Source organism: Phascolarctos cinereus, unplaced genomic scaffold (genome assembly GCF_003287225.1).
Source record: "Phascolarctos cinereus isolate Bilbo 61053 unplaced genomic scaffold, phaCin_HiC Scaffold_9;HRSCAF=440, whole genome shotgun sequence".
NCBI classification, from domain to species: Eukaryota; Metazoa; Chordata; class Mammalia; order Diprotodontia; family Phascolarctidae; genus Phascolarctos; species Phascolarctos cinereus.
The window spans coordinates 42,433,424-42,445,034 of NW_027556402.1; the positions used below are offsets into that span (position 1 = coordinate 42,433,424).

Sequence of the window (11,611 nt, forward strand, 5' to 3'; positions counted from 1 at the left end):
TGTCTGTGATCTAAAAGATGATAGTTCGTAGGGTCCACACTGGGAGGACTTATTCAAATATTGATGAATAGATGAATAGATTTATAATTCATTCCTGAAATTTCTCCCACAGGACCAGCAGTATCTGAAAAAGTTGATAAACAATGTAGAAAACCCAAGAACGGATTTCAAACAATTTCATCTTGAAAATTTTAAACGAAAGTACTTGCATATAAAGGTGCGTTCCAACAATTTATACTACTAAGACAGTATTTTCCTCCAGAGTGACTGTAGTTAAATATGTACTTAAAATATGATCTAAGACAGTGGTATCAAATTCAAATAGAAATGGATCCCTGTGGCTCCACAAAGTAACCTCACTTATGTTATGTTGTTCTTGTATAGTAGTTTTTCAGTCCTGTTCCACTGTCTTTGACCCCATTTTTGAGTTTTTTTGGCCAAGGTACTGGAGTGGTTTGCCATTTCCTTCTCCAGTTCATTTTACAGATGAGGAAACATGGTGACTTGCCCGGGGTCACACGACATTTGAGGCTAGATTTGAAACCAGGAAGTTGATTCTTTTTGAATCCAGGCCTAGCACTCTATCCACAATGCTATTTATCGGCCCCTGTGTTAAACATTAAACGTTTTCTAGTTATTTTCATCAAGTTTGACACCTGTGGTCTAAGAGGTATCATATACATTAATAAATGATGTTATTTACTTTTGCACTGTTTTGGAGCAAATGAAAATGAAGAAAACTGTTTGACTGCCATCTCATTAGTCACTCAGTGCTAGGGAGTAGCAGACCATCTTTTGGCATAGTTTAGTGATTAGTATGAAATGTTTAAATCTATGTTTTTGTTAGACTTTTCATTTGTTTTTAAGCTGTGAGTGTATAGGCACAAACATGGACCATGAGTAAGCAAACACTTTTAAACTAAAATGAAACATGATGAAATTTATGAATCTGTAAGGCACAGCATTAGTGTTCTCTCCTTGTGCTTTTTATATGTGTGTATGATAATTTTAAAAGTAGAAGAACCTTAGTCATCCAACTAGTTCCTTGTCCTCCCAATGCAGAAATCTTTTCTATTATTTGATGATTATCCTATATATCCTTTGGCTAAGTACTTCAGTACCAGGAATTTACTTGCCACATTTCCTTGTTAGACAGTGCTTGTTAGTGATTTCTTCTTTAATGAACCAAAAACAGCTTTCCTGTAACTTGCTAGTACTGCCCTCTTAAGTGTACTCTCTCTCCAATATGGCACAACACCTTCATATATTTGAAGACAGACAATCATATTCTCCTCAGTCACAGCAGGGAGGCTAGGCAACCCTTCATTCCCTAAAGAGGAACCAGAGAACTCTGGCCTTCAGGGAGGAGCAAGTATGAGTAGGGTGGCTAGTTGTTGGGTGCCTACATGTGGGGCCTGATCTGGGATAAAACTGGGCCTTTTGCTTTTTTGAGTACCCCTGGAGACATTATCTAACCAGGATTTTTGATTTTAGATTGTTGAGATCCTGGAGAAATCTGGCATCGTGTTTTTTTTTTTTTTAGGGTGCAGTCAATTTTTTTTCCTTTGAGTGTTCCTTCACAAGTCAGTTCCATTTCAAAACTATAGTTTTGAAAACTTCCATTGTTAATTACTTGGCTGGTACTTTTTGTTTTCTTGTATTCTTTGTATAAATATTGATACATTCTGTATCACCACCAATCTCTTGCAGAAGTCCTGAAATCAAATTTAATATGAGAAAAATCACTAGATTGCTACTGCCTAGTAGAAATGTTAATATTGTTCTTTGGCATTTAAACCAACCTAGACTGCTTGGGCTATTCACCTTGTATGTCTATATCTGCAGTCCTACTTTGACTCTGCTCCCTCTTGGCTCTCTTTGAGCTTACGGTTAGTTAAAACCCTCAAACTGGGTTCATTACACTGAGTTAAGCCAGTGTCCTCTATCCTCTGTATCATTCATTTCACTTTCTTACCCTTCCCTTCCCTGCTGACCTAGTTCCCATTATTCCCTAAGCTGTCATGAGATGTTTATTCACAATCTTTGCTGAAAAAGACCCACTTTAATTTCCTAATTTAGTAGTTTAGTTACTAATCTAATAAACCTGTGTTACATAGGTTACATAATAATGTCATTGCTAAGTACTATAAGTAGATATATTTTATATTATCATATATAATATAATATTTTATATTATAGGTACTATATTTGCTGAGCAATGTCTTTAGTTGGTTTAAAAAAAATTAGGATATCCTAAACTACATCTGTCTACATGTCTATTCTGAGAGTATTTACCCAAATAAAATCCTCTGCTTTAAAAGAAAAAATGTTTGCACTATTTCATTAGTCTTACATCTGCTACCAGCAAGATACTTGGTCCAATAATCAAGTCGGAAGACGAATTACCTTAGGGAATAGAAGGGCAAGTTATTGATTTTTTTTTCCCCTGTGCTGGAGATACATTAAACAGCATTAAAATTTTGGCCACCAGATCTATCTATTGAGTTTGTATTTATATTGCACCTAGCTGATGTTTTCTTTCCAATAATTTTGTTGATTCAAAACTGGATTGGATTTTTAATAATGTTTTTCCTGCAGAAGCAATTAAAATTAGGATTTCTAAATATTTTCCAAGGTATTTGATTGAAATAAATTCATGTCTTAATTAAGTGATTTTAATTTTCTTTAGAGACTTCTGGAGAAATACATTATGTTGGACTATCGCTCTGGGTTCCTGACCAGACTTTCTTTTTACTTTGAGAGGACATATTATATCCACAATCGCCTTCAGGTCAACGCTCACCTATATGTTTTTCCTGAATACTTTGGAAAAAGTCTAGCTGATGCCTGGAGTCATAATAATAGTCTCCACGCAAATATCACCTGCTTCCTGAAAGTCTTTGAGGTATATGCTTCTATGTGTCGTGGTTTTCTAATAAATGAGGGTGTGTTTTAGGTTGGGCAGCACATTTACCGCCATGAACACTTTTGTCACCAGTGCGTCCTTTTCTTGATGTCCACTATCCATATTCTGGTCAGGCCTTCACAATATAGGGCCCTCTGGCCACTTGCAGCTCTGTTACTGGGCACTCTCTCCTGTTTGTCATGTGATTTGCAGCAACCAACCATTGTCAGTTTGTCTCTAGTCACCTTTACTTGGAAAATAAACTTCTGCGGCCTGAAGTTTAGCCTAATTTAATTTTGGCCTCTACTTTCTGCCAAGTTGTGCAGGTCTGTTCTAGAATATGTTCTAGACTTTTGCTACCTCTTGAAGTGGAGTTCATTTTCTGGCTGATAGCTTTCAGCCTTCACTCTTTCTTTTTATTTTATTAATTTATTTTGATTTATCAACAATCACTTCCATATGCTTTTGGGTTTAAAATTTTTCTCCCCCTTCCTCCCCACCACCCTCCCCAAGACGGTGCACAATCTGATATAGGCTATACATTTACATTCCTATTAAACGTATTTTCACTTTAGTGAAGTTGTAAGTAAAAATTAAAACTAATAGGAGGGAACCATTAGAAAGAGGAAACAAAACTCAACAGAAGAGGGGGAAAAAAAGCAATTCAACTTTCATAGTTCTTTCTTTGGATGTGGATAGCATTTTCTATCATGAGGCCTCTGGAGATGTCCTAGATCCTTCTATTGCTGGGAAGGGTTAAGTTTATCAATATTAGTCATCACACAGTGTGGTTGTTATTGTGTATAACGTTCTCCTGGTTCTGCTCACTTCACTCAGCATCAGTCCATACAAGTCTTTCCAGGTTTTTCTGAATTCTACTTCCTCATCGTTTCTTATAGCACAATAGTATTCCATTACATTCATATACCACAACTTGCTCAGCCATTCCCCAATTGATGGGCATCCTCTCAATTCCCAATTCTTTGCCACCACAAAAAGAGCTACTATGAATATTTTTGTACATATGGGTCCTTTTCCCATTTGTGTGATCTCTTTGGGATATAGTCCTAGAAGTGCTATTGCTGGGTCAAAGGGTATGCCCATTTTTATAGCCCTTTGGGCATAGTTCCAAATTGTTCTCCAAAATTATTGAATCATTTCACAATTCCACCAACAATGCATTAGTGTTCCAATTTTCCCACATCTTCTCCAACATTTATCGTTTTCCTGTTTTGTCATGTTGGCCAATCTGATAGGTGTGATGTGGTACCTCAGAGTTGTTTTGATTTGCATTTCTCTAATCAATAATGATTTAGAGCATTTTTTCATATGACTATAGATGGCTTTAATTTCTTTATCTTGAGAACTGTCTGTTCATATCCTTTGACCATTTATCAATTGGGGAATGGTTTGTATTCTTATAAATTTGATTTAATTCTACATATATTTTAGATATAAGGCCCTTATCAGAGAGACTGGTTGTAAAAATTCTTTCCCAATTTTCTACCTTTCTTCTAATCTTAGTTGCATTGGCTTTGTTTGTAACATTCTCTATCTCTTGTTTGGTTATGAATTCTTCTGTTCTCCATAGATCTGATAAGTAAACTATTCCTTGCTCTCCCAGTTTGCTTATAGTATCACAGGCTCCACTCTCTTCCTCTTTTTTGAAAATCAAGACAGTATTTACCTTCTCTACCCATCGTGTTTTCTCTGATCTTTCAGAGTTTGTTGACTCGTCCAGCATTCACCACCTTTCAGTTCTCTCAAGACTTGGGCCCATTTATGGCTGTTAGCTAAGCTACTCTCTTAGCATCTTATTTCTCTATTTGTCTTGGGTATCAGCTCTATCTGCCTTTTTATTCTGCCCTTTCCAGTCTAAAGATATTCTCCTTGGTATAAAAAAGAACTGAATAATTCTGATTTCATCCTATTTTATCCTATGATCCTATACACTTTCAGCAGTGCAGCAGTCCTGTGCTTCTTTGACTCTTCCTCTTTTCCCAAATATTGTCTTCGTGATGTCATGGTCCTCTTTGAGAACAGAAGGCAGACCACGAAAACTGCACACAATTTTAGACTTCAATATTATTTTACAGGGCTTTCCCAGTCCCTCCTAATGCCGAGTGCCTTCCCTCTGAGAGTATCTCCAATTTATCCTGGAAATGTCTTTTTTGTATATACAGGGTGTCCTCGAAATCTTAATTTTAATAGTTTTAAAACTGCCATAAGATTTTTGTGGAGGACACCCTGTAGTTCTCATGTTGTCTCTTCCCTTAGATTGCGAACTCTTTGAAGGCAGGGGCTGTTTTTTGCCTATCTTTTAATCCCCAGGGTTTGGCATATAGTAGGAGCTTAATAAATGCTTGTTGATTTTTGACTTGCCATGTCACCAACACTTGGTTCAGTTTTCTTTGTGTATCTTTTTTTTAATTTGATGTTTAGATTTGTTATTGATTAATAACATTTGAATTCCATATTGCTTGAAGTAATTCATCCTTTTTCTCACTGGAATCTTTTCTCATTTTGTATTCCAAGTTTCTTTTATATAGGCTTGATGAGGTGATAATTTGCAGTGCTAGTAAAGAGACTCCTGTAATCTCCTTCTGATCAGTTATTTGACCCCCCTGCGCTCTGTGAGATCCCCTGAAACAACTGCTGCCCCTGCTGATTCAGTGGCTCCCAAGGCCTGCTGACAGTTTGCTGGTGCCTGGTCTGTGCTGGCATAGCTGTGTTGGAGTGTGCTCCACTCTCACCCAGGTGGGACAGTCCTTTCCTGGGGACCTTCTAAATTGTCTTTGGCAGGAAAATCACTTCATCCAGTTTTTGTGGGTTTTGCTTCTCCAGGAATTGTTTCATGGCATTATTTTAAAGATGTTCAGAGGCCTTTTCTCTGTGGTCTTGGTGCTGCCCTCCCATCCAACTTCTTCCACAGTCTTCTGCCACCAAAGCCGGAATAAGATTATACGAAATTTTACTCTGATTTTTTAGTATTTATGCCTTGGATTTGTATCCTTCATCAGTTGTAGAACTCTTCTAATTAGAAAAAGAACATATTCCTTCTACTCTTGTAAAAATCTTAAGGTTCACAAACTGAATGAATGGATAAAAATCTTTGCATCTTATCTGAAGCAAATTTTCTAATTTGTTACATTTTCTTCCTGCTAGGAAGTGTTAAGGTGTGTCATAGAAATGAAAAGAGACCATCATAATACCATCCACAAATTTGAAATGAACTTAATTGAGGAGGCAGAAAGGCAGAATGATTTCTTTATTAAAATACAGCATCTTCAACAGCACTCTGAGATAAAATCTCAGATATTAAGTGGCTACAAAAAATTGTGCCAGAAGATGGATCTACATATTGTGGTATGTTAATTTTTTAAAAGGATTTTTACAAATGCCTTTTGTTTTTATGAAAATAAGGGTGCACTTATTAATATGGAAAAACTATCAAAAAAAAAACCCAAACAAAAGAAACAAAAGATTTTTAGAGCTATATCCTCTTAAGCCCTAGTATTGAGGGCAATGGACTGCTCTAGCTTTCCATTAATTTATTTTGAATTATCAACAATCACTTCCATAAGCTTTTGAGTTTTAAAATTTTCTCCCCCTTCCTCCCGACCTCCCTCCCCAAGATGGCAGATAGCTCTTTCATGAGGACACGTATACTTAAAAACAAAAAACGAAACAACTTAAGTATTTTCCAAGGCCTAATGAATCCATAGCTACAAAGCTGAGGAGCTTTGCATCCCTATGATCCTGTCCTTTTTACCTGTCTTAGTAATGAGCAAAGTCTGTATCTCTACTTCTCAACAAACCCCTAACCCCTTAGACTGGCAGTGCCAACCGATTTGTGGGTCAGACAAAAACGTCAGGCCCTGAATATTGATAGTTTAGTTCAAGGTAATCCAGTCTGAGTTGGCATAAAAATGGAAAATTTTTAGTATTTTTTAAAAAAACATTTCCTTATAGAAATATTAAAGCCTTTGAGATGTATAGAATGTCACAAATGGTAACCATAAGATCATAGAATCTAAATGGAAGGGACTCAACCCTCTGATCTTATATTTGAAGATTTGTTCTGTAAAACTCATGTGGTTCCCCCCTCCTGCTCTAGCCCATCCCTTTCATTTTACAAGTAAGTCACTCTCACAATCCGTAGGAATGAGGATTCAACCCTCTTGCCAGTCTGCCTCCTTACTTCACTGGTTCGTTATAATGTGCCCTGCCATAGTTACAGTATGTAATCCAGTATGAATAACTAGATTAACTTTTCACCATTAGATTTACATTTTTAATTTACTTTAGACTATTAAGATATCTGAGGGATTTGAGTTTGATTCTGGCCTTCATTTTTATCGTTTAGAACAGTGATGAGATTTGATGGGGTATTTACATACAGTCTCCTTGGAACTCAGAAAATTAATGCTTTTCTCCACAGCAAATTCTTAAGGATGTTTTAGAGACTCAAAATTTTATCAATGATTTGATAGATGAATTCCAAGGACTGTTAAATGCTAAGAAAATCATTCTCTTCTCTCTGGTCAAGTGGGCACAAGTTGATGAGAGAAGCCTTAGCATAATACAGAAGGAGAATGAGAGGATATTTCAGAAGCAAAACCTGTTTTTAAATAAAATAACGGTGAGTGATTTCCCTCCCCTCCCCCTCCCCCTCTTTCTATTATATACCCAATGAAAAATTTACTTTCTATTTAATATAATGAAGTTAGTCACTTTTTGCATAACAATTACAATCATAGTTAGTGGTCTTTAAAAGCAGGGAACAAATTCCATGTGTTTGCAAAATATTGAGGACAAGTCTCATTCCTTCTTACTGCTTCTGATCCTGTCTCTGTCATTACCTCTCTAATCATCCTACTGAGTAAAATACAAATTCATCAGCCTGGTTTTCAAGGCTTTTACCATTCCTCGATCTCTTCCTTAGCCCCTTCTTCGTTCACATTGTTCCCCAGCCCTCTATCCACCTATCTCTCCTTGCTGACATGTCTTTTCCTTCAGGACTCAGATTTTGTGTTGTCGTCTTAATGACAGTCCACTTGTCTTTAACCCTTTCACACACCAGATTAAGTAATCTTTCATACTAAATTTATCTATTATTGCAATTCTGTTTTATTTTGTTTTGTTGTATACATCTGACCCCTTTAATGATAAGCTTCTTAGGGCAGAAATTATGATGTTTTGGTGTGTGTATGAGGGGGCCATGTGTGTGTCCCCCTCATTTCAAGAAGTATCTTTTAATAAGTTTTAAAAAATATCTTTTAATAATATGTACTTAACAAAGTGCACTTAATAAAAGTTTGTTGAATTGGGTTGGATAGTTTCTTGTGAAGGAATCATCTGAGTTTGCTAAGAGAAGTGTTGCTGTATATAACGATTGGGAACTTGAACTGAGACAGATGAAGAACAAGAATGAAGAAATGCTAAAGAAATTTCAAACTGTAAAGACTACCCTTCTACCACTGCATGATCCAGGTCCTCTTACTGTAGGAGAAAATAAGAAACATCTTAAGACTACAAAGGTATTACAAAAAACTTCAATTTTACCTCACTTTTACACTTAACTTGCAACCTTTCTTTTAGGGTCATATTCCTACATGATTTTCTTTAAAATAAATGTGTGTGTATATGTATACATACATACATATATATATATATATATATATATATATATATATATATATGTATATGTGTGTGTGTTTATTTGTGTATGTTGTCAACAGGCAATAACTTCATGAAACTTAGGTGAAAACTAGGTTTTTGCAAGAGAAATGAACATGCATGTGGAACCTAAAGAGTTCACAATCCATAAAGAAGTTTGCATATTTGTTACAGTAGGATAGATAATACAGTAGGAGGAAGAAACATAGAACTCATCTAAAGGGACATGGAAAGGTGCAGTAAAGGTGGGAAAAGGACAAAACCCCTCCTGAAAGGGAGGAATAAGGGGATGGCAAAAGCCATATTCTTTTGTAGCTGCCAGACAATGAAGATAAGATGGACTGCTTATCTAGAAGGGTACCAGCTGCACAAGCAGTTTCTTAGCCTAGGGCAGACTGTGTTGTGTCTTGACTTTTAAGGACTCACAGGCAGTCTACTTTGGGATGCAAACAATCCATTATGTCAGCTCAGGGGGAGGGCTTTGTCCTTGACATATTCAGGGCCTCCTGCATGCTCTGGGTCCAGTGTTTCCACAAAATATGGCCAACTCAAAAGTTCATGGCACCCCTTAAAGCATGTGTGTGCTTGTGTGCGCGCATGCGTGTGCACCACTGAGAAGCTAAAACTCACGTAGTTACCATGAGAGAGAATACAGTAGAAAAGGCCCCAGAAGAGAACTTTGGGGAATAATCATAATATGGATGGTGAGCCAGCCAAAGATGCTGAGTAGTAGTCACACAGGTAGGAGACAAATTAGGAGAAAGTATGGTGGGGGCGGGGGGTTCAGTCAACAATTCAGCTGGTAGGTTGTGAAGGATTTGGCCTGAAAAAAAGACCATTCAGTTTGTCTGCTGCACTACAGACACCCTCAGGCCCTCATCACCTCCTCTCTAACCCATAGCAATAGCTTGCTGGTTGATCGATCTCCTTCAAGTGTCCCTCCACTTGGCTGAAAATTTGCTCTTCCTAAAATGTAGGTCTGACCATATCGCCTCCAGTGACTTTCTGTTGTCTCTAAGACCAAATATAAATTCCTTTATCATTTTGAATTACTCTTGAAACAAATTAGTGAGAAGGGGTTTCAGTGGGCTTTTGACAGCTATTAACTTTTGTAAATTTTTTTTTCCCTTACAGAAAGTAACTTTCAATCTTACAAATGATCCTACAAAAGGTGAATTTCAATTTCATCGTGGTACAGATGAATGGAAGAAGGAACGTTCTGAAACTTCAGCTGAATAGTCCCCTGCTCCCTTCCTTTTTTCTCACAGCAATTTCATTCTTCTCAACCCTCCCTTACAGTTTCTGCTGTCTCTGGTGTCACTAGTGAGCACCTATTGTCAAATCCAGTAGTATTTTTTTCCCAGCCTCCTTGACGTCATCAGCTTTTGACATTTATACTGATGGCTCTTCTTCCCTCACCGTTAATGTAGGTGTTCCCCATGCATCAGCCTTAGGCCACATCTCTTCTCTCTTGGCTGTTTCATTTATTCCAATGGCTTTGAGAAGTAGAACATAGTGGACTTGGAGTCAGAAATGCCTGGATTTAAATCCCAAACAGCACGTCACCTTTCTGAGCCTCTGTTTCTTCATTTGTAAAATGAGGATAATTACTACTTACTTTACAGGCACTCCACAAATTGGCAGCATTTCACCTTCTATTATTCTGTTACTTCCCTCCTGAACTGATCATGCACAATTGTGAATTAGACCTTTCTGTGTTGATATCTTATCTCCCAACTAACAACTATCCTATCCTGGGATTTTAGACTTCTGCAAACTGCAAAATAAAAAAATCTGCAAAATAAACATTTTTCTGTAGTAGTTTTGTTTGATTTTTCTGGGAAGGCGAGAGAAGAATATGATGCACGAGAAAATTGTGAAGTGTAAAATGGGTCATTTTTATTCCATTAAATTAAAAGGTTCTTATAAGTATATAAATTAAGTGAATATAGCCAGGAAGCTGAGTAGCTTTTATTACATAGTAGGAGTTATTACATAGGTTTACCAAAAAAATAAACAGTTTGAAATGTAAATTTATGTTTAATATTGAATCTTCATGCTCTGTTATGTTTTTTTTTCTTTTCTCATTTCTATTTAAGTTTGAAATGAATTCCTTTTTTTTAAGCTCTGTGGAGATCAAAGATGGAGTATGGTGTGTGAGAGATCACAAGTAGACCAGTATGGTCACATAGTTTGTGAAGGGGTATAATGCATAAGAATTAATAATGTAATTAATAAGGTAAGAATGATAGGAATAAGGCAGGTTATAAAGACCTTTAAATGCCAAACAAATTAATATTTAATTGCAAAGACAATGGAAAGCTACTGTAGCTTATTAAGTAGAGAGATAAGGATAATTACTTTGGCAGCCACTATGTATGGAGGATGCATTGGGAGTCTTGAAGGGGCCATTGCAATTGTCTGTGAAGTCGTGATGAGGGCCTGGATTAGGGAGGTGTAATCTGAGTGAACAAACAGGGATGCATGTAAGAAATGTGCCATAGAGAAAGAGCAAGATTTAGCAAGTGACTGAATACGTAGGATGAGAAACAAGAGTCAAGGATGACACTGAGGTTACTAACCTGGGTGACTATTAGGATGGTAATGGCCTCAAGAGCAATGGGGAACTCTGGGAGAGTGGTGAGTTTGGTAGGGAAACAATGCGCACCCTATTTTAGATGAGTTTGAGATGCCCATGGGCCATCCAGTTAAAATGTGAAAGCTAGTAATGCTGGACTGGACTTTGGGAGAGAATAGGGTTGGATACAGAGATCTGAAATGGGCTTGATGAGATAATGAATTGAGAGAATGTTAAGAGAAAAAAAGTGATCATGACAATGATGATCCAGCAAAGGAGACTGAGAAATGGTCAGACGGTAAGAAAACCAAGAGTAGTGTTATGAAAATCTATAGAGACACTCAAGAAAGAGTGACCAGCTGTGCAGTGCTGCAGATGGGTGAGGATTGAGGAAAAGCCAAGAAATATAATGTCATTAAAAGATCATTTGGTAACTGCAGAAGGAAGTT

General features: G+C 37.0%; 1 protein-coding gene across 1 annotated transcript in view; it reads left to right on the top strand.

The window, feature by feature from the left end:
- Positions 1–10,358, top strand: part of LOC110223091 (uncharacterized) — a 40,161-nt gene extending 29,803 nt beyond the window's left edge. Inside the window, exons 23-27 of the mRNA XM_078148840.1 lie at positions 113–217; positions 6,071–6,271; positions 7,347–7,547; positions 8,245–8,445; positions 9,719–10,358. Of these exons, the coding sequence (XP_078004966.1) occupies positions 113–217; positions 6,071–6,271; positions 7,347–7,547; positions 8,245–8,445; positions 9,719–9,823 (813 nt within the window). The 3' untranslated portion in view covers positions 9,824–10,358. The remainder of the gene's footprint in view (positions 1–112; positions 218–6,070; positions 6,272–7,346; positions 7,548–8,244; positions 8,446–9,718) is intronic.
- The last annotated feature ends 1,253 nt before the right edge of the window (positions 10,359–11,611 follow it).